This window comes from Hemibagrus wyckioides, unplaced genomic scaffold (genome assembly GCF_019097595.1).
Source record: "Hemibagrus wyckioides isolate EC202008001 unplaced genomic scaffold, SWU_Hwy_1.0 Contig21, whole genome shotgun sequence".
NCBI lineage: Eukaryota > Metazoa > Chordata > Actinopteri > Siluriformes > Bagridae > Hemibagrus > Hemibagrus wyckioides.
Window position 1 is genome coordinate 46,457 of NW_026690782.1, and position 25,198 is coordinate 71,654.

Sequence of the window (25,198 nt, forward strand, 5' to 3'; positions counted from 1 at the left end):
GAATAAAGCCTGCTACTGCTTTCAGGTCAGCTGTGTTGAGCAAAGCTATCACCCCACTCAAAATACATGCTGCTCTTTAATCTTATTCTGTTAATACTTCTTCTAGGTATGTTCGTTTTAATAGAATAATTACATTTTTTAATATTTCATTTAGTTTTTACATTTTTCTTTTCTCTTTTTTCCACAGGGAGCACATCAATGTAAATGACTGAGCATCTTATAGCAGAAGAGCATGTCTTGGAAGATAATTATGTCATTCTGTCCTCCAATTTCACTGCTACTGCAGGTGATTATATACCAGAGTTTCGTGTCTCCATCTATGTATTTGATTCTGGAAAGCAGTCAAAGCTGAGAGATTGTGATTTTTTTTTTGACATTGATATTTTTTAAATAAATAACGTACTTGTAAACATATTCTGTATTTTAATTTTGTTATTCAGTGTAAAGAATGTAAACTCACTTTTATGCCGATGTATGCCAGGCAGCTGTGGAATTGTGTAAATAATACCTTACTTTGGATAAAATTAAAGGAAAGTTGAATAAAAGAAAACTGCAGTTTACCAATGCATGAGTTATGGTGTAGTATATGTACTACATGTGTAGCTTCTGAGAAAATCCATCAGATATTACTGTGAATAAACTCTGGAAAACACTCAAACATTATGAAAAAGATTGTGCTTGATAAAGACCCATATTAACAAATCTAGTAGTAAATGCAATCAGTCTGCCTAAAGATGTCTAAAACCTGGTTAGTTATGCTTCATTTCAGTAAAGACTTTATCCTGATCAGGGTCACGGTGGCTCCAGAATCTATCATGGACACACTAGGCACAAGGAGGAAACACACCATATCACAGGAGTGGACAAAGTACTGAGAATCAAGCACATGGACACTAACACACATCATGAAGCCTTGTACATTGTTACTCTTTGTGCACGCCTATTTTTTATGCTGGCTACTGGAACCAGTGCTAGTCTATAGCATTAATGATGAAAAGAAACTTGTAATCAGTTATTTGTTAGCTGAATTTCTACATATTGTAAGACTTTTTCAAATTTAGATGGTGTTCATACCTTCTGAGACAAATGGGACTCATTTAGTCAAGTATTTGTTTACTCCAGCATAGTGAAACATTTTATTTAGGGAGTGCTTTATCAAGGGGAGGCTCATAGCATTAATTACATTGTGTAGCATGTAGCACTACAGAATAACTTAAATTAATTTAAATATATGGTTGAATGCAGTTATTAAATACAGACACAATATGAGATTAATAAAGGGTGACTTATTCTAGTGAACAGCATAAAATTATCATTAAATTTAGCAAAAATCAGCCTTAACAGATTTAAACATGACATAAAATATATTATGAACATTCACTGCTTTTTTCAGTCAATTAATTTAAACAATGGAATTAGCATATATAATGCTAGAACTGACATGACTATGAGTAAATAAAAGTGGGTGGAGCTAGATGTGGTAAGATACAGTTTAGAAAGTTTCACAGAGATCATGCCATTTATACCTACTGCAAGAGAGACACAACAGTCATGTTACTCTTCTTTATTTTCACAGTTGTTAAAAACATTGGTAAGTCATTTATTACACACTTTATACACAAACTTTAGGTGAATGCTGATACCTAAACATGATGAACTTTAATGAACTTACACAATGAAAGTAGAAATGTTTATGTTGTTGTAATGTTTTACAGCAGGTGCTGTTGACAGCAGCATTACACCAGAACAAACCATCATATCTTCAAGTGAAGGCAGCAACATCACACTGACCTGCACATATGATGATTCAGCTTACTCTCTCCACTGGTATCGACAAAAACCTCAATCAGAACCAGAGTTTCTGCTGCTGATTCAGAAATCCACAGACATTGTCAATAAAGCTGAACATCATGACCCACGACTATCCATCAAACTTCGTAAAAATAAAAAGAAAGTAGATCTGGAGATCTTTCCTGCTGCAGTATCAGACTCTGCACTGTACTACTGCACCATGGAGCCCACAGTGACACAAAACTCAAACAGACTGTACAAAAAGTCAAGCTGCATTTTTTTTCTCAGCAGGGGGAGATGTTTACCTGTTTCATTTATGTACAGGTTTCTTTCTTATTTCTCAGATGTTGATGTATATTTGCTTTGAATATCAACAATGATCCTCTTGCATATGTTGGTAATGCTTACTGGTTGAATAATTCTTGAAAAAGAAATCCTTTAATAATAAATGTTAATCTTTAAAGAATTATAAAAGATTATAATTCTTTCTATATATTATAAAATAATTATTTTTGCTAAGGTTCAAGCTGTTATTCTCCTGATGTAATAATAACTTTAGCTAGCTTAGTAAATGACAGTGTAAAGTTCACATGCCAGAAAATGTTATACTATTCCATTTGATGAACAGTTATTTCTGTGTTTATTGTGCTTGAGATCTGACGTGTTCAATATATGTTTCTGTGCAGGTTTACTTTGGTCTTGAGTCTTGAATAATAAGAATGTCCCCTAGTTTGATTTCCCAGTGTGTTTTTGACATTGATTGAAATACTTCAGCACTTAATTGTTGTGGGTTTTGGGAATATGTCTGTTACCCTTTGAGACCCTGCATCTGTGGAACCTGTAAAAGAAAGCAAGTCTGTTTAGGAAACTTCTAAGTGAGATTATTGTTTCAAAACACAAATGAGCCTAATTATATTTGATAATAAATCTGTACTACTGATAATAATTAGGGGTGAATCAATACTACACTTGAACTCACAAACATTGCCCCAATATATATATATATTAAATTTACAACAACATAACATTTAATGATGATTTAATATTTATAGAATAGATTGATTGTTTTCATTAATAAAAATGATATGCTGTCAGTATTTGTTTACTATGTGCTTAGGACAGGTTCCTCATTCAAGGTTGACTAGAACTCATTCATTATTACAGTGCTTTTTTCTGTTGTTTTGCACAGTGTTCAGTTTGGGCAAAATAAATAAATAATTTCATAAAGGTTTTTCGGTTTCAAATATTATCTTGTGATTAATAATCAAGTATTTAAGTAAATTTAAGGTCATTTTGTGTGTTTACTCCACTGATAGGACAGGATGTAGGACAGGATGTAGGACAGGATGTAGGACAGGACTTTTTTAATGGCCAACTGATTTGAGTTGAGTTTTACTGCTTTTAACATCCTTGTGGAAAAAATTAAAAACATGAAAATGATAAGTTCAGCAGTATTTCAGAGAGAAATATATGAAGACATCACAACTATCAAAATACATAAAATTATTAATCCAGGCCATATGTAAGTGCCAGTCTAGGAGAACATGACAGATGTTGCTGTGACTGAATTCTGTATTCTGCTTTTTCTGTTTCTAATGTATTTTGACACTGAGACTTTAACAACCATGAACATATATATCACCAAAACTATGTGTAAATGTTTTTATCTTTTATATAATCTTGCAGAGGCTGTTTGCCTACAGTGTAAAAGTTGAATAAAGAGACAAACATGGCGGTAAAAACAGTAAAGCTGCTTACAGACTTGGAAACCTTGCTATCTGAGGCAGAGCACAAACTACAAGAATTAATCACTGACCCTTTCATTCTGCACAATTCTACACATCTGACCACTTAAGACTAAACTGTAATAAGAATAAATACTCATCTAATGTCATTTCTGTCACAAACAAAAGCACCTACTGGGTCAGAAACACTGAACTCATCTGAAACTCTGCCTTTATTGTTCTTTCACTTCTGATGCTATCTTGAGCACAGAAACATTTTATATTTTCTATTTAACTCCCTGTAACATTGTGTGTTTGTTAGGACTGAGCATTAAGGGATTAATTAAAGTAAAAAAAAAAAAAAACGTCTTCCTTATTCTCAAGTATAGTGGTTCTAACAATAAGCTCCCTTCTGCTGCACACATGACACACAGAGGAAGGAAAACAGACAAAACCAATTTCAACACAAAACCAATAAATACCACTGCAACATTTAATTCATTAAAACTATCTTAGATAGAATTTTACAGAATGATCAAGAAATGGAAAATGTAGGAACAAGCAAACTTTCACACAGTTTTGTTATATTGAAAGCAGCTTTACCAATGCTTTAGAGAAAGTTCCATGTCCTTTTGGGGGATTCTCTCTTTCTCTCTTCTGGTGATTGTCATGTTTTTTGGAGGTGATGCAAAACTGCACACAAACTGACAGTAACCTGAACTCATCATCAAACTGGGGATCCTGAAGCTGTGATGCAGCAACACTACCTGCTGTGTCACTGTGCTATCACACTGTTAAAATCCTTCTGCTTAAAGTGTTTTCTTGTAGTGTGGTGTTGTGTCATTGTTAATAAAGAAAGATTTCTACCCTCATGGTACAATTCCATATTGACTGATAACAAGTGCACTAAAGACAAGGCTCAGGTCAATCCTCATAGCAGAATTCCACAATGCCAGTGGACTCATGATCCTCTCTGTTCTGTCTGGAGTAATTACACTGCAGATGAAGGGCATTTTATTGTCTAAGTGTCGTAACTTCACATATATAATAGTCAAACTAATCAGTAAACCAATTCCTTGTATTTTTAAACAAGTAACTAGAACCGTCTTATTCTTTAGTGCATTGTTGTCTTCTGCTCTTTTGCAGTGTTCAGTGTGATAAAGTGTGAAGAAGAGAAATGTTTCATAAAAGAATGTTAGTTTAAAATATAATGTTGTGATTCATGATCAAGCATAAGAAAATTTATCTAAAGGGAATTCTGTGTGTTGTGAATACAATTAAATTCTAAGGTCAAATATAAAAATATTAATCCAGAGCATACGTGTGACTATATGACCTGTTTGCAGGGTTTTATTTATTTATTAGTGTGTTATGTTTTTTCTCTTCAGTGAACACAAGATGGGGCAGTCACTTATCTTATTGTGCCTCAACAACTAGAGCACCACACAACCTGCTCACATTATTTGAGACGATGAAAGCTACTTTTCACAGTAAAACCTTTGTGACATTCTTCAATCATACAAAAATCAACAAAAGTACCTGCTGTGTGAGAAACACTGAAAACTGGAAACTTATCTGTAAATCTGCCTTTACTCTTCTTTCTCTTCTTCTCTTGATATCATAAGTACAGGAAAGTTTTATTTTTTTTAGATTCAACTGTTAGAGCTGAGCATTAAGGGAATACATTAATTTCCTGCTTTCAGTATGTGTTTACTTAAATGTCCTCTGGACAGGTTCCCCATATGAGGCTGAATGTAAAGCCAGGATGTTTCAGTACGAATCAACAATCTGACAACAACATTGGTGACACTGTCATGTGATGCTGTGGGGTGGAGCAATTTTGAAGCTTTATGGTGTTAACATATTAGATTACAGAAAGATCTCCACTATTTTCACTGAGCTAAGACCAGTCATCATGTTCACTGTTATATTCATGTATCTGTGGCTTTCACTAGGTGAGTTAACATTGACTTTTTGTTATTACAGAAATATTAACTATATTATATTAAATATTAGTCTGTGTGGTGATGCAGTGTGAAAATGTAGAGTGTGGGTCTGACTTAAGTATTTCCTGTTGATTATTTAAAGATTAAAAACATTATGTTCTCTTCTCTATGACAGGTGACTCCATGGCAGATTCAATAAAGCCACTTCTCCCTCATAAAGCTGTAGATGAAGGTGACAATGTTACTCTGTCCTGCACATATAAAAAAAGTGGTGTAACAGACTACCTGCACTGGTACAGACAATATCCAAAATCTAAACCTGAGTTCCTTCTTAATGTTGACCAAAAAGGAAATCTAATTTCCAGCACTCCCCCAAGAATGACTGCTAAAGTTAAAGATGAACAAGTGGATCTGATCATCTCCTCTGCTGCTGTATCAGACTCTGCTCTATACTGCTGTGCTCTGCAGCCCACAGTGACAGGAAATCCAGCTGCACTGTACAAAAACCTTCACACAGTTTTGTTATATGGAAATCTATTATCTACTGATCATTTTGAATTTACATGCCATGTTTGGAGGAATTCTGTCTCTAATGTGATTTATAAAGAGTATATTTATAAATCACATTAGATTTTTGACACATGTATTATTAGGAGACAGTATGTTCATTCAGACACAAATCTATCACTTGTGAGCCTCAGTGATTAATCTCTGCTCCTCTGCTGGTCTGATCATGGAGACAGTCTTGGATGCACATTACAGAGTATTGTGACTAGCTCTGTACCAAGCTGTTTCTCGTGTTTCTTTGTCTGATTGCTGTTGTGGTTTTGATCTCATTTTGTTTCATCGGTTTTCTGAGTCAGTCTAGTGTTTTTTGGATTAGTTTGCATTGCGGTTCGTCTTTACGATTCTCTGACCTTTCTTGCCTGTCGTTTTGCATTATATTAATAAACTGCACATGGATCCTACTCACCCGGTGTCTGGAGGTTTGTTACAGCCATGCAGCCCACAGAGACACAAAACTCAAACAGACTGTACAAAAGTCAAGCTTGATTTTTTTCTCAGCAGGGGGAGATGTTTATCTGTTTCATTCAAATACAGGTTTCTTTCTTAATTCTCAAACTTTGCTGTTTATTTGCTTTAAATATCAACAATGATCCTCTTACATATGTTGTTAATACTTATTGGTTGAACAATCAGAGAAGAAATCTTTTAAAAATAAATGTTAATCTTTAATCAAAAATAATTATTTCTGCTAAGGTTCATGCTGTTATTCTCCTGATGCAATAAAAATGTAAAACAAAGTTAAATATCAAAGTCTTTAAATAATTTAAATTGCTGGGTTTTAATGTAACACTAGTGAACTAAAGACTTCACTCTTCATTATTTGGCAGCTTATAAAATAGCACTTGATCCAGCACTGATATTAAGGGAAACACTTGAATGACCACAGATACTTAAAAGAGCATTGAGCTTAATACAAGACGCTTATAAATTGTATTAGGGATTTTATATTATTATAATTTTATGGGGAATTTTTAAAATAGTATCAGTCACTGCAGTGCCTCTGGTGTTTTGTTTAGACTCTAAGGGTGTACTATAAATGTGCTGAAGAATTTAATTTCACAATAAGAATTGTTTGATTAAAAAAAGATTATTGAAGTAATGCATTACTTCAAGCCAAGTATATGCAAGTGTAATTAAGTAACAATACAGTAACACTTCATTAGTAATTATTAATGTGATATAATCAATTCTAATGAAATTAAATTAGTAATTATTATGTCCTTAGTAATAGATTGTCCTGTGTTCCACTTTACTATACTGTTCCAGATCATCATTAACTCTTGATTAACACCACAGGTATTATTAATATGCCATCATTATGCAAAATCTTCTTCTTTTTAGACGGATCCTCTAATAAATACATTTGATGAATGCATATTTATTGTCCACATAATAAAGTGACAAGCAAAGCAACATTCATAAGTGGTTAATAACATTTGGAGTTTATACAATGCTACATGATAATATTGTCTTTTGAGTTTACTCTGCTAAGAAAAGTCATATTTTTAACTTGCATTATTTGAGATATAACCACAATACAATAAAGAGTATAGGAAGCCTTACAGTGTTGTATATATTTTTAGATTAGAAAATGTTTACTTTATAGAAATAGGAAGTGTAGTAAATAAATCATGTGTCATGTGCCACATTGATATTGAAGGGTAGTGACCCGAAACATGAGCAGTGTAACTGTTGAAGGATTTAAAGCCAGCAGACCTGATTAACATAGACCCAGTAGTTAAAACAAACACAGCCACATTTCAGACTAAAACACGGAAAAATAATGAATGTTATGTTGTGTTCAAAGGAGCAGAGCCCTGGACCCGAGTCACCCAGCGCACATACTAATACTACAGTGGGATTGGAAGAGAAATGAATGGAGAAAGATACAAAATGGGTTGAGATGAAATTACTGGTGTTTATTATTAGAGTGTAATCCAGTGTCATTCAGAGATGTTTGCGTGTGCAGCTGCACAAGGCAAATTATGTAAATGAACAAACATGTATGTAAGGTGGTTTATTATTCACACATTAATTCATAAGACTCACAGCATAGTTAAGGTTAGCTCTTTATTAGTTGGTGATTAGTACATGCCTTAACTCATCATTAGTTCAGATTTAAGTAACTAAAATCATTCACACAAAATTCAGAAATCTTGATTTATCATGATACAAAAATATTTTTCTGACACTACAGTCATCAAGAATCATACAGACTATAAGGCAGAATGTGGCACAAATGGCACCAAATGACAGCAGCAACAACAGAACCTTTTTAAATTGTGATTTAATGTTTGTATAATAATTATTTCAATAATTACATGATTAAACTTTATTATAGTGATTATTAACTTTTATTATCAGTTCCTGCTTTTAGTTTAGCTTTTTGTGTTTGTTTAAAATAGATTTAGGACATGTTCCCCATGTGAGACTGAATGTAAAGCCAGAATGCTTCAGTAAGAATCAAGAATCTTTCAGTAACATTAGTGACACTGTCATGTGAGTGATGCTGTGGGGTGGAGCTTCATGAATCCTGATGATGTTAACATATCAGTGTCCAGAAAGAACAGTTTCCTTCAGCTAAGATCATTCATCATGTTCACTGTTATATTCATGTGTCTGTGGCTTTCACTGGGTGAGTAAACATTTTTATTATTGCAAAAATAATATGTTCTGAATCAAGGATGAACACGTGTGTTTTAGCAAAATGTGAGTATGATTTGTTTAACACTTTATTATTCCTTATTATTTTAATAAACAATATACTCTCTTCTCTATGACAGGTGACTCCATGGCAGATTCAATAACACCACTTTCCACTCATAAAGTTGTAGATGAAGGTGATGATGTTACTCTGTCCTGCAAATATGAAAGTGCAACAAACAACTACCTGCAGTGGTACAGGCAATATCCAAAATCTAAACCTGAGTTCCTTCTTTATATTTATCAAAGTGGAAATCCAAAATCCGAACCTCCCCCAAGAATGTCTGCTAACGTTCAAGATAAACAAGTGGATCTGATCATCTCCTCTGCTGCTGTATCAGACTCTGCTCTATACTACTGTGCTCTGCAGCCCACAGTGACAGGAAATCCAGCTGCACTGTACAAAAACTTTCACACAGTTTTGTTATATTGAAAGCTGTTCTACTGATTATGAATTATTCTGAATTTATATGCCAATTTTCGGAAATTCACCACTCTTACTTTGAATGAGCTACATACCATTTTTCACAGTATTGTCAAGATCAGCAGATGTTTTTCGTAACCTCAGTGAAATACCTCAGAAAGTGGTTGTTATACTGTGCTATGAAGAAATAATTAAAAAATTATGACATAAAAAAATATTAATTTATAATTCTTACATTCGTAGAGAAGGCAAAAACTAAGGGTGAATGCAAGAACAACAATAAGATTAAGATACCCAGCGGTCTGGATTATAGTGACAACCATGCATCCAGGACAACATAGAAACTATAGTCTTAACAAGGAGAGATAACACATGGACAGTGTCAAAGGAATGAATATAGCAAAAATATACTACACTAGGCTTCAATTATTATAGCGAACCTAACTCAAAACATCAAACAAAAACTAGATAATGACACTAGACTAAACGAACAAGAAACACTGTACATTCAAAAAATATCTATGGTGGAATGTAGGTGCACACACAGTCTTACATGTTCTCAAACCAATGGAGCTACTATATGTGTGGAAGAGAGTACAAGCAACAAACAAACAAACAAACATCAGACAACTGCTAACACTGAACCAAGGGTCTGAAACAGTGTGCTGCATTTTAAACTGGTAGCTCCACCTCTTTTGGTTTTTAGGGGGGTCTTGCCCACTCACTGGTCAAGTTTGTCACCCAGTTAATGGTGATTGCCACAGAGTCCCATCTATAGGAGGATGGCTAGAGACAGACATGCAGAAAAAAGCTAAAAATGGGGAAATAAAGCAATGTTATGTAGTGTTTGCACACACGCAAGCACAGCATCACACAGCACACATGCATTCTCCACATATTCCAACTTAGGAAGTTAGGGTCAGCCATGATATAGCACCCCTGGAGCAGTGAGGGTTAAGGGCCTTTGCTCAGGAGACCAACAGTGGCAGTGCTTGAACCCCAATCTGGCACTCCACAGTGGTGGTTAATGGCCCATGTGTAAATAGACACTCTGAGCTTTGTAGTTTTGGATTTTAATTTAAATTCTAGTATTTCATAAGTGTTTCTATTTTTACCGAACCTACTAGAGGCAATATATTACTAGAAAAGTTCCAAAAAGAGTTACTGTTATGGTTAGACCCGAACAGTAAGAAAGGGTCCATAGAGTGAACATAGTCTGTAGTTTGTAGCTCCTGTGTTCCATATAAATACACTACAAAAGACAATGCATTAGGGAACTTAAGTGCTTTATCATTTATCCATTTATCCAGTGGTATCCTGGATAATCTCTCCTACTGAATAAATTTAGAAATTAATTTTGTTCTACATTAAAATCATCTATTGAATGAAATTTAATTGTAAAATGTAAAATTAAAATGTAATTGAATGAAAATATTCAGATAACAGTGCTACTTTCCACAAGGGGGCAGAATAAAGCAATAAACCCAGGCACTAATAAACATGTGCTGCTGTCACTCTGTAACCATGTCTCTATCAGGAAATGTTCAAGAAACTGAACAGTGTAGATTTTAATTTTCTACCCAATTAATTCATTTTTACATTAAAGATAAAGCTTTCAGATAAAAGCAATAAATGAACACATTTAAGTGTTTAAGTGTGATGATCATAATTGATTAATTGACTGATTTGATTGATTGTCTAGTCCACTTGATATTGGACTAACAGTAATGTGGAACCAAAAGGAGTTTGAGACATATATAATATATAAATATGTAAAATCTTATTATTAGATGAACGATAAATGTCTTGTTCCACATGTGAGACTGAATGTAATGTCAGGATGCAGTAAAGAATCTGTCAGTAAAACTGGTGACACTGTCATATGATGCTGAGGGGTGGAGCTTCATGAACCTCTGAAATGTTAATATAATAAAGTACAGAAAGACCTCAGAATATTGTCATTTTACTAACACCATTCATCATGTTCACTGTTATATTCATGTGTCTGTGGCTTTCATTAGGTAAGTTATCATTGACCTTCTCAGAAACGAAGTGTTACATTAATGATTAATTAGCCTGTGTGATGTTAAGAAAAAGTATAATATGAGTTATATAACTGAAAAATAAAAATATTATGTTCTCTTCTCTATGACAGGTGACTCCATGGCAGATCCAATAGAGCCACGTTTCCCTCATAAAGTTGTAGATGAAGGTGATGATGTTACTCTGTCCTGCAGCTACAAAGACTTCAGTGGTGCAGTAAATAACCTGCAATGGTACAAACAACATCCAAAATCTAAACCTGAGTTCCTTTTTTTCATCACTCGAAATGGAGATAAAACTGACCCTATGCCACCACGTCTGTCTGCTGAAGTTGATGATAAAACTAAACAAGTGGATCTGATCATCTCCTCTGCTGCTGTATCAGACTCTGCTCTATACTACTGTGCTCTGCAGCCCACAGTGACAGGAAATCCAGCTGCACTGTACAAAAACACTGGCACAGTTTTATTATATTGATGGCAAATCTACTGTAAATCTATGAATAACTTATACAAATATAAGGTTAAGATTTTTACATGCTTACTAGTTACAAATAGTTTTGGAATTGAACTAAAAAAATCAGCTAATACTCTAGTATAGATACTGATCTCATACCTCATACACAGCAAAATGCTAGAAAAATCAGGCAATTCTTAATTTTTAAAATACTTATACACTTTATTTAACCAGTTTATGGTCTTTAACATTTCAGTGACACATCATGTGAGAAAATTTATTAAATACATTTGGATTAAATGGCTGTAGATGGTACTTCTATTGATGTCAAAATGTGAAGTCTAATAATAGTTTGGTGTACAACATCTATTAAAGCATGGAAGTTATTACAAACACTCTTTTGTAGTTTTAATCTCATAGATTTTTATGTTTAGCTTGATCTTAATTATAGCTGTTAATAAGTGCCTGAGTAATTCTCAGCTTTCTAAAGATTCCCAGGTTATGTGCATAACCAAGGGACTAATGAACAGTAACCTATTTATTTTGGGTATGCACTCCCTTCCAAAATTCAGGGCTTTTGAGAAAGGATTAAAACTGTTCTTTTTTTTTCAAAGACCAAGAAAATTATATGTACAAATTCAGGGTGCAAAATTCGCCAAAAGAGATGTAGGGAGAGTTGATCAATAAAATATAAACAAATGCCTTCCTTTTACAAACTGAAATGTATCTTCTCTTGAGTATCTTCAAACATTTTACCTCTGTGATTAATCATACCATGTGATGTATGATCCCATAGACAGACTGTACAAATCATACTGTATAGCTTTCCCCACTTTCCATTCATCATTCTAAATAAATAAGCAAGAAACGAGAAGTGTTATTGTGGTACTATTTAACTAAATGTAGTTATTTAACTGAATACACAATAAGAAAGATAATTAGCCTGATAATTAAACATATCCACTCACTGACTTTATCTGACACAACCACAAATATAGGTCTACTGTACCTATAAAATCTCACATTTTACAAATTAATGTAAGGCTGCTCTGAATGGCATCTTCAATCTATTCATAAATATAAACCTATGCTTGGTATGTTATAGACAAATGTGTTTCTCTGCCTTTCCTTGGAGCTAGTCCAATTTTATATATTTTACAGACAATATCTTTAAAAAAGCAGTTAGTGAAACTTAGTAACTTGCTTTAGTACTTCCTTCTACACCATATGTGCATAATTAAAGGGTTAACAGTAAATAACTTATCTGTGCCATCATTAATGTCACACATACTGAATTAAATATGATACACACTGCATCACCACTGCAAAAGAATGCACCAACACTGCAAACTACCATCATTAACACTGTACTTACACTACAGAACACTGTATCAATGTCATTAAGACTGTACCTCTTCACCAAAAATGCACTAACACTACATTAACACTGCAGTAAAACTGCACTTGCATTGCAGAACATCGTCAGACAGAACACAGAAGTGCGATAATGGATGCACCACGTTTTGCTGAATGAATGAATGCTGCTGAATCTGTGACCGAACTTCATGGATTAAGGGATGATCATGGGATGTAACATCCGGTCAATGGATGTACACATGGAATAATCGTGATACTCATGGACTTGTTCAAGTTTTTTTTCCTTCCTGGATTAAATTGATACTTCTCTCAATTTGAGATGGCGAGCCAACCTTAGGAGATCGACTCCGATCTAACAAGCTGATTCCACTAGGATCATCGATGAAACCCCTTTCAAGTGGAAGTTCACAAGTTATTTTTTTTTGTTGAGGACCACTTACGGGTAGGACTAAATTCAACCTTGCACTACATTCAAGTGAACTTTACACGAGCTTCATTAAGGTCTTTGTGAAACACAGAGGATACTGAACTTTCCAAGGATCTCTAACAGAGACTGAGCACTTTCTTTAATGTTTTTTTTCTTCTTGTTATTCACGAACGTTGTGAGTTTGTATGGTTCATGTTATTTTTCTGAACTTGGGATTCCTTATTCTGAATCACTGTGAAATAAAAAAAATTATATATTTCATGTTGGGTAAATCTGGTATCAGATAAAACCTAAAATTAATATCCTCCTTTAATAGAACATAGACCTACAACCAAACAAATAGAAACAAAATTAAAAGGGGACTAAAACAGAACTAAACTGAGTAGCAATATATTAAAAAAATAAAACTCCAAAGTAGATAAACTAATAATTGGCCTCCTTTTAAAGACATAAAACAGGTGGACACTAGAATTGAAACTCATTCAAACACAATAGTTTTTTCTTTTCTTCTCTTTTATTGTTTATACATATGTACAACTGTTTTTTTTTGCCTGTTTATTGTTTCATATTAGTTAATACAAAGCTCAATTTCTCTAACATTGTGTGGTCCCTTTTACTTAACTACATTTGTCCCTCCTCACAGAACCTAGTAACTGGTCCATCTTTGCATTATTACCAACGGGTGCTCTTTGTGTAGTCTGAGTGGGGCACCTGTTACAAATTACATGTGTATCATTACATAACTGAATTCCACAATGGGTTCATTCATTAATCTTCAGTAAAGACTTTATCCTGCTCAGGGTCACGGTGGCTCCAGAATCTATCATGGACACACTAGGCACAAGGAGGAAACACACCATATCACAGGAGTGGAAAAAGTACTGAGAATCAAGCACATGGACACTAACACACATCATGAAGCCTTGTACATTGTTACTCTTTGTGTACGCCTATTTTATGCTGGCTACTGGAACCATTGCTAGTCTACTTAACTTGTAACCAGTTAATTTTGGCCGAGTTTGTGAACACTGCAAGACTTTTGTCAAAGTTAGATGGTGTTTATACCTTCTGAGACAAATAGGACTCATTTTTCAAGTACTTGTTTACTTCAGCATAGTGAAACATTTTATTTGGGGGTGTTAGGGAGGCTCATTATCAGGGTAGATACTGCAGTCTGTCTTCATTGTGTAGCATGTAGCAGTACAGAATAATTTTAATTAATTTGAATATATGATTGAATGCTGTACAGACACAATCATACACAATATGTATGCAATTATTGAAGAAGATTTTATTCTATTGAACTGTTAATTGTATTATCGCTAAATTTATCAAAAATCAGCCTTAACATATTTAAACATGACATAAAATATATTATGAACATTCACTGCTTTTTTCAGTCAATTAATTTAAACAATAGATTTATCACATATGATACCAGAGCTGACATGACTATGAGTAAGTAAAAGTGGGTGGAGCTAGATGTGGTAAGATACAGTTTAGAAAGTTTCACAGAGATCCTGCCATTTATACCTACTGCAAGAGAGACACAACAGTCATGCTACTCTTCTTTATTTTCATAGTTGTTAAAAACATTGGTAAGTCATTTATATTATACACAAACTTTAGGTGAATGTTGGAGATTTGAGTTGATACCTAAACATGATGATTCAGTTGTGGAAAAAAAAATTGTTCATGTTGTTGTAATGTTTTACAGCAGGTGCTGTTGACAGCAGCATTACACCAGAACAAACCATCATATCTTCAAGTGAAGGCAGCAACATCACACTGACCTGCACATATGATGACTCAGCTAACTCTCTCCACTGGTATCGACAAAAACCTCAATCAGAACCAGAGTTTCTTCTGCAAATTTTTGAATCCACAAAAAGTGTCACTAAATCTGAACATGACCCAAGACTATCCACCAAAGTTCGTAAAAAGGACAAGAAAGTAGATCTGGAGATCTTTCCTGCTGCAGTATCAGACTCTGCACTGTACTACTGCACCATGGAGCCCACAGTGACACAAAACTCAAACAGACTGTACAAAAAGTCAAGCTGCATGTTTTCCTCAGCAGGGGGAGATGTTTACCTGTTTCATTTAAGTACAGATTTCTGTCTTAGTTCTCAGACTTCACTGTTTATTGGTTGAACAACCAGACAAGATATCAGTTTAAAAGAAATGTTAATCTTTAATCAAAAATAATTATTTCATGCTTTTATTCCCTCGATGTAATAACAGTGTAAAACAAAGTTCAACATGCATTCAAATAATTTAAGATACTGAGTTTTAATGTAACACTAGTGAACTAAAGACTTCACTCTTCATTATTTAGCAGTTTATAAAATAGCACTTGATCCAGCACTGATATTAGCCAGTCAGCTTTCTCAGGCAGCTGTGTGCTCCTTCTGTCTGTTAGTGTTGGTGTTACATGTTATTTGTGATCAGTAAAGAGCTGACAGCACAAGTTAGCAAGTTCATTAAAACACAAGGCCATGTTAAACAGAAAAGACTTCTCTGCTCTAAACACTCTGAGTTGACAGAAAGATATTCAACCAAAAATATCTCACTAATCACAAGTTGTGGTTGAAATGGAAATGGTTGCTCCACTCCAGACTCTCACTGTGCTGCCACGTTTTATATATATATATATATATATATTAATGTTTATAGAATAGATTGATTGATTTATTAATAAAAAATGATATGCTGTCAGCATTTGTTTAGTCAAGGTTGACTAGAACTCATTCATTAGTGCACTGATTTTTTCTACTGTTTTGTGTTCTGTGTGAGAAAGACTAAGTATCATTTCATAAAAGTATTTTGGTTTCAAATATTATCTTGTGATTAATAATAAACTATTTAAGTAAATTTAAGGTCGTTTTGTGTGTTTAGTTCCCCGATAGGACAGGATGTAGGCCAGGACTTTCTTAATGGCCAATTCAGAGGAGTTTTACAACTGCTTTCAACATCCTTGCGGAAAAAAAACCCATGAAAATGACAAGTTCAGCAGTATTTGAAAGAGAAATATATGGGGGTTATAAAGACATCACAACTATCTAAATATATAAAACTATTAAACCAGAGCATATGTAAGAGCCAGTCTAGGAGAACAATGTTCTCAATGTTTCTAATTTATTTTGACACTGCAACATTAACAATCATGAACATATATCACCAAAACTATGTGTAAATGTTTTTATTTTTTATAATTTTGCCTAAAACAGTAAAGCTGCTTACAGACATGAAAACCTTGCTATCTGAGGCAGAGCACAAACTACAAGAATTAATGACTGACTCTTTCGTACTACATTACTGTACACATCTGACCACTTAAGACTAAACTGTAATAAGAATAAATACTCATCTATAATGTCATTTCTGTCACAAACAAAAGCACCTGCTGTGTCAGAAACACTGAACTCATCTGAAACTCTGCCTTTATTGTTTTTTCACTTCTGATGCTATCTTGAGTACAGGAACACTTTATTTTTTTCTATTTAACTCCCTGTAAACTTGTGTGTTTGTTAGGACTGAGCATTAAGGGGTTAATTAAAGTTAAAAAAAATTCTTGTAAAAAAATACTTCTTCCTTATTCTCAAGTATAGTGGTTCTAACAATAAGCTCCCTTCTGCTGCACACATGACACACAGAGGAAGGAAAACAGACAAAACCAATTTCAACACAAAACCAATAAATACCACTGCAACATTTAATTCATTAAAACTATCTTAGATAGAATTTTACAGAATGATCAAGAAATGGAAAATGTAGGAACAAGCATAGCTTTAGCTTTCACACAACCAAAATCAGTGTCACACAGTGCAATCCCAAAAGCCACCTACTGAAGAAAGGAGTTAGCATATCATAACAATTCCTAAATGTTTCACCATTCAAACATTCTCATTTTAGTAATGAGAGAAAGAAAGACAGAGAGAGAAAGAGAGAGAGAGAGAGAGAGAGAGAGAGAGAGAGAGACCCAAAAACAAGTAATGCAACTAATGTCTAAATATCACAAGAAGTAAATGGGATGAGTGAATCCATGGCTTCTTATGAGCACATTTTATTATTAATGCAAAATATTTCTACAGAGATTTATAGAAACAGTATACAGTATAGAACAGTTGTCATGAATATGCATAAATACAAGTAGGTGGAGCTAGAGGTGGAGATGTACATCAAATAGTAACACTGACATTCATTTCTAAAGCTAGAGGTTTGAACTAAACACTCAGGAAAACAATGTTGTTCCTCTTCATGGTGTTTTTCACTCTTGCTGATGTTGGTAAGTCATATACACTGCACACAAAATATTATTTTTTCTAATTAAGAAACACAATTTTCCATGTGAAATGTGTCATTTATGATTAAAATATCACAATATTGTTGTAATGTTTTTATAGCAGAGGCTGCTGACAATAACATTAAACCAGATCAAACCAATGTATTTTCAATGGAAGGCAGCAACATCTCACTGTCCTGCACATATACTGGATCAGTTAACAGACTCCACTGGTATCGACAAAAACCTGGATCAAGACCAGAGTTTCTGCTGCTGATTCATGAAGCCAGTGAAACTGTCACAAAGGCTCAACCACCTCATCCACGATTGTCCATACAACTTAAAAAAGAGCAAGATAAAACGAGTAAGAAAGTGGATCTGATCATCTCCTCTGCTGCTGTATCAGACTCTGCTCTATACTACTGTGCTCTGGAGCCCACAGTGACAGGAAATCCAGCTGCACTGTACAAAAACTTTCACACAGTTTTGTTATATTGAAAGCAGCTTTACCAATGCTTTAGAGAAAGTTACACGCCCTTTTGGGGGATTCTATCTTTCTCTCTTGTGGTGATTGTCATGTTTTTTGGAGGTGATGCAAAACTGCACACAAACTGACAGTAACCTCAACACATCATCAAACTGGGGATCCTGAAGCTGTGATGCAGCAACACTACCTGCTGTGTCACTGTGCTATCACACTGTTAAAATCCTTCTGCTTAAAGTGTTTTCTTGTAGTGTGGTGTTGTGTCATTGTTATAATAAAGAAAGATTTCTACCCTCATGGTACAATTCCATATTGACTGATAACAAGTGCACTAAAGACAAGGCTCAGGTCAATCCTCATAGCAGAATTCCACAATGCCAGTGGACTCATGATCCTCTCTGTTCTGACTGGAGTAATTACACTGCAGATGAAGGGCATTTTATTGTCTAAGTGTAGTAACTTCACATATATAATAGTCAAACTAATCAGTGATATCCCGATTTTCATCAAGAAAAATCTCAACAGATTGAGATAATCTCCAAAACTAAGGATTATCTTATTATCATCAAACCAATTCCTCATATTTTCAAAAAAAAAAAAAGAGGCACATCTTATTCATTAGTGCATTGTTGTTGTGAGAAAGAATCATTTCGTAAAAGTATATTGGTTTAAAATATTATGTTGTGATTAATGATCAAGCATGTTTATAAGGTAATTTACATTAGTCATCACTATATTGCATTTCATTCCTGCCACAATGCCAAATACAAAGTTTTCATTATTTATAAAACGTATTAAAAATTAAAAGGTCATCTTAAAATAATTTTTAATTGATTCCAACCTAATGGAATTGAAATATTTTTTTTTTTATTTTTTATATGCAAACTAATGTTGTATCTTGCTAATAATTGTCTTTTGTTGTCATAAATTTTCCAGTAACACAATTAAATGATTATCATTTAATGTTTGGGGAAAAAAGAAAGAAAAAAGAAATGTTTGAAACATTCCAAATACAGCACTATGTTTGTGTTGTAAAATAAACATTGTTGTGGTCAGTAAATTGCCATAAATTCCCAGTGTATCAAATATGATACAAAAAAATTGTAATAGAATTGTAATAGGTATGGCTCCACATTTATCACCTTGAACTATATATAGCATCTAAGACTATTCACTCAGACCAGCAATGAGGAAATAAGGAAATCTCCAGAACTAAGGAATAAGTTTTAGGCTTTGCAGGAAATAAGAATTAGACAATGCTTTGTCAATTCTGTTGTGATGGAATATATCTGTGTAATTTAACATGTTTAAAATGTTGTTGCTTCAGTTTATGTGATGTGTGTACTTTAATTTGTTTGTATTAAAGTTTGACACAGGAAACAGACTTATTTATTAGTGCATCATTTGTTTTCTGCTCTTTTGCACAGTGTTCAGTGTAAAAAACTTTAACAATGCAAACAAGGAGACCATTTGCGTGCGGTGCTGCATGTGCCATTGTCACACCTTTATATACTTTTATTTAGGAATAAATATTTTACAATGATAAAATAGCATGTCTGATGCAATGGTTTGTGAAGTAACAGTGTTTTTGTTCTGTGTTGTACTGGTTACTCAGTTCACTGTCACTGATATTGTTAAGTAATAATCTGTAAAAAGGTTTGCTATGACTACATCACTTCCAGGGTGTGTCCTTCTAGAGACGTGTAAAGTTCAGCACATACAGCACTATTATACAGAATCCTCACAGAGCTGTGTTCAGAAATGGCTCAACTATACAACTTACTGTACATAGTGAGATACATACCACTGATTCTCACTCTAGTTACAGGTAATCATTTTTTTATTAACTAATACTCATGTCTTAAAGAATTAAAAAATAATACTTCATTATTGTTTTTATATTTGTATTATATTTTTATAAATATTTTCATCTATACGCAGACAGTTTTGCAGATAAAATCTGGCCGAAGGATGAAAACACTGTGCCATGAAAGAAACAGAGCCTATTACTCTAAAATGTTCATATGAGTCAAGCAGTGATTATGTTTGGCTTTACTGGTACGAACAATATCCTAACAGCGCTCCACAGTTTTTACTGCTTAAAGGTGCGAGGTCAAGAGCTTCTGATGATTACAACCCCTCTGGCTCTCGATTCAATGCAGAAACATCCCCAGACTCTACTGAACTTACTATCAAAGATCTGCAGATCTCAGATTCTGCACTCTATCACTGTGCTCTTACAGTAGTAGCACAGTGATACAGAGTCACTGAGAGACTGAACAAAAACCTATGAAATAATTCATTTGAAGTTCAACGTTTAATATCAAAGATACTTCCTTTAGCAACTTATCAGTTAACCACAGACACAAAAGACAGTTGTGGTAACATATGCAGCTGAAGAAAGAGAATAAAATAAAGAGGCACTGTGTCACTTGTTGCTGGTGTGTACTGTTTTATATTCATTGTACTTTGCTGGCCAGTTTTTCCCCATGATTTATTTAAATTAATTTTTATTTAGTTAAATGTATAAACACAAACTAGGACAAATGTCAAATGTTCTAATAAAACAATTTTGTACAACTTGTTTGTGGAAATATTGTCAACATTTCACAATATTCAGAAGTGTCTGAATCAAAAGGTGTAGTATAATCTAGTGAATAAGAATATATTTTTTAAGTTATCATAAAGTAACATTGCCAATCTTTCAGAAAATCACTCAGTGTGATGCAGTAATTGCAACTAAAAAATTACAACTAAAAACCCTGGCATCACTCTGCCCCCTGGTGAGACATATTCTGATCAACAGTGTCAGCTGCAGGAAGTGTGGAGCTCCACAGGCTATCACAGTAAACTCCACTCCTTCAGCTTTATCTTTCAGCAGATTACCATCTCTCGCCTACCAACACAATGGTGTATTCATATCCACACAGTGTCACAGCCCATCTTCGAATGCGTGGTGAGGCCATTTGTGGCACTTCCCTCTGTTCATTGAACAATGAGATCAGTGGTTTGTGATCTGTGACAATGGAGAAATGTCTCCCGTACAAATGTGTGGAACTTTTTGACTCCAAAAATTATAGTGAGACCCTCCTTCTTTATTTGAGAATCATTTTTCTCAGCTGTATTCAGGGTACGTGACACAAACCCAATCGGGTGGTCTGTTCCATCCTCCATCCTGTATGAGAACACTGCCCCCAAACCATATGGGGACGCATCACAAGCCAAAATGAGTGGCTTATTGGTGTCATAGTGCACTAATATAGCAGAAGACTGCAGAACACTGCAGAAGACTTTTTGAGTTTTTGAAAGCTTCTTGTTGCTCACAGTCGCAAGTCCAAGATGGTGGCACATGTGGATGCAGCGGCTCGGAGTTCCCGGACATACAGCAGCATTTTTATTTTATTTACTATTTTAAGTTTACTTTTCCAGGCACTCAGTCAGAGAATGATGGACGAGCTGCAGTGCACCCTCAGAGACCTTAATTCTATCCCCCCTGAGATTCTGCGCCCCAAAGAGCTCAGTGGAATGATTATCATCCCGCCCGTGAGGTGCCGGAGGCAGTTTAGAGACAGGAAAAAAAAGCTAGGCTACATGCTCATCCACACAGACCGACGCTGCCAAGTCTCTTTCTTACGAAATCCCGGTCACTCGTCAACAAGATGGATGAAATACGACTAAGGATTACTTCTCACTGCATGAACAGCTGCATGATGGTAATCACTGAGACTTGGCTGGATAGTGCTGTCCCCACCTGGATAGTGCTGGTAAGAACAAAGATGGAGGATTGTGTATATATGTTAACAATGACTGGTGTACATCTGCAGACATTATTAGCACACACTGCTCTCTTGATATAGAATATCTGGCTCTAAAATTCAGGCCATTCTACGTACCTAGAGAGTTTACTGATATTCTGGTCACAGCTGTTTACATCCCACCACAGGCTAATGCCAAGCTAGCCTTGGAGGAGCTGCATGAAGCTATTAACAGCCAGCTTAATGCTTATCCAGAAGGAGCTGTGATTATAGCAGGAGACTTTAATTATGCAGACCTAAAAACTGTGATGCCAAGACTGCACACCAATGTACACTTCCCAACCAGACAGCAGAGCATACTGGATCAAGTGTACACAAATATTCCATGAGCCTACAAAGCTGCACCATCTCCACACCTTGGCTCTTCAGACCACATCTTCATAAAGATGACTCCATCCTACAGACCTCTCATCTGCAGAACACAACCATCCTTCAAAATTGTCCAAGTATGGAGTGAGGAGTCTACTTCACAACTGCAGGACTGTTTTGAAAACATGGACTGGGAGTTGTTTGCAAAGAGTGGAGACCTGAAAGAATACAGCTCATCCGTTTTGGCCTTCTGCACCAACACCGTGCTAACCACCAAGACTATCAAGGTGTTCCCCAACCAGAAAACATGGCTTGAAAGGAATGTGTGTACTCTGCTGAAGGCGAAAGACACTGTCTACAGGTCAGAGGACAGACTGGCTAATAGTAATGCCCAGAGAGAGCTGAAAATAGGCATCAAAGAAGCCAAGCAGAGATATCAGCAGCGAATCGAGGGCCACTTCATAAACAACAATCCCCACAGCATGTGGACGGTTATCAAAGCCATAACTAACTATAAGAGTAGCACCCCACTGACCAGCGATGACACCACACTTCCTGACACCCTGAATGAGTTTTTGTGTGCTTTGATAATCAGACCAGCCAGAAGACAACACCACTGCCCAGAGATGAGCCAGCACTCGTCCTCGAGAACCATCAGATGAGATCCACGCTGAGAAAGATTAACATCACCAAAGCAGCAGGACCAAACAGGGTGCCAGGGTGCACACTGAAGTCATGTGCCGACCAGCTAGCAGGCATGTTTACCAATATATTCAACCTGTCCCTGCAGCAGGCTGTAGTCCCCACATGTCTCAAATCCACCACCATCGTCCCTGTGCCCAAGAAATAAGTCAGGTGTCTCAATGACTATCGCCTCGTCGCCCTGAAACCAATTATCATGAAGTGCTTTGAGAGGCTGATTCTCCCCCACATCAAGGTCTGCATCCCTTTTGATTTGGACAGCCACCAGTTTGCCTACTGGGAGAACAGGTTAACAGAGGATGCAGTCGCAACCGCACTTCTTCCTAAGAAAACTCAGAAAAGCCAAAGTACCATCTCAGCTCCTAGTAAATTTCCACAGGAGTACAATAGAGAGCATTCTTTGTTTGTAATCTCCACAAATGAGAATTGAACCATCTAGCTTTCTCACTGGCACAATAGGAGCTGCCCATTCTGAGAACTGTACTGGTTTTATAACCTTCTCATCTACCAGTTTCTGAAGCTCTGCCTCCACCAGGGGTTTGACAGCAAAAGTTATTCATCAAGGCTTATAGAATCATGGCTTGGCCTTTGGGTTAACATGAATCTTTGCTGTGTTGCCTCTAAGCTGTCCCAGCATTCCTCTCTAGAACATCTTCCAATTTCAGTGCTGGCATGGCTTTTACTTTATTTACCAACTGTGGCAACAAGTTTAAATCTCTTAGCCAGCTACGCCCCAATAAATTTGGCCCTGCCCCTTCTACCACTATCATGGCCATTTTTTTTACATCCTTGCACTGCACTGCTCATGCTTTATTGTTTTTTACAGATCTTGTCTAATTTATTTTTTTACGTCTGATGACAGACCTCACACCTGGGCCTGTTACACTAGCACACACGTTTTGGAAATACCCTGTCATTTATAACAACTGGAATTTAATCTTTAAATCACTGTCACACATCATAGGAAGATCACTCAATCCAGAGCCAATCCAGGCAATACAGTATCTTTGGCGTCAAAAATCATAACCTATAGTTGTCAAACAAAAAATCTAATATCATTGCATTTATCATTCTATTAGCACAAAGATTGATAAAACGTAATCGTAAACTCATTGTGCCCTGATGACAAATGTTATACAGTATAATACCTTCCTCCCATTATTTATCTATTTATTTATTTTTAATTAATTAATTAATTAATTAATTAACTTAGTTAGTTAGTTAGTTATTTAATTGGTTAATTAGTTAAATTGCTTTTTACATTGCTCATTTTACTATGATCTGTTTAAAAAACTCAATTAAAATAAAATAAAACAGTCTTTGCTATATATTGTACCTATACAGTAATTTCTTATTTGCCTGGAAAGTAGTTTGAGTTTCAAAAAGTAATGATGGACAGCAGAAGCTGGAGAGTAAACTTCAGCAAAACAACATCATGTGTACATGTGGATGGGCATGAAGCAGATCACAGGCTCCAGTATGAAGGACCATCAGCAGGGGGCAGATTGGACAGAGCCAACAAACTGAATTTGTTTTTTAAGTCTGATGCAGGAAAGGGTACCGGTACTGTGGAAAACATCTTGTCTAGTACGAATATGTAAGAAAGCCACCCCATCTGGCCTCAGAGACTACAGACCAGTTGCTTTGATGTCACATGTCATGAAGGTGTTGAAGAGAATAGTTTTAGCCCACATGGTACCCTCATGGTACAATTCCATATTCACTGATAACAAGTGCACTAAAGACAAGGCTCGGCTCAATCCTCATAGCAGAATTCCACAATGCCATGTGCCTCTCTGTTCTGACTGGAGTAATTACACTGTAGATGTCTTGTTAATACAATCTGAATATAGGTTGAACGTAAAATGTATAATAAAAAGTATATATGTTTGGCTGTCTGGGAAAACATGTCAGATATCACTGTGGCTGAATTCTGAATTCTGTTGTTTATTTTAAGTATTATGTTTTTGACACCTCAACTTTAAAAATCCATAAACTTATTTCACCAAAACAATGTTTAAATCTTTTAATTTCCTTTATAATAATGCCTAGGCTGTTGTCACTGAACCTTTCATACTACACAATTGTAATTGCATGTGATCAGTTTATTGGTGTAGTAGGGGTGTGTTCACTACATGCTCACTC

General features: G+C 35.3%; 1 gene segment (V, D, J or C); it reads left to right on the forward strand.

The window, feature by feature from the left end:
• The first annotated feature begins 1,551 nt into the window (after nucleotides 1–1,551).
• On the forward strand, nucleotides 1,552–6,329 carry LOC131350108 (T cell receptor alpha variable 17-like). The segment is given in 3 exon segments: nucleotides 1,552–1,591; nucleotides 1,719–2,025; nucleotides 6,284–6,329. Coding segments are annotated over 3 exon segments (393 nt in total).
• Nucleotides 6,330–25,198: the final 18,869 nt, after the last annotated feature.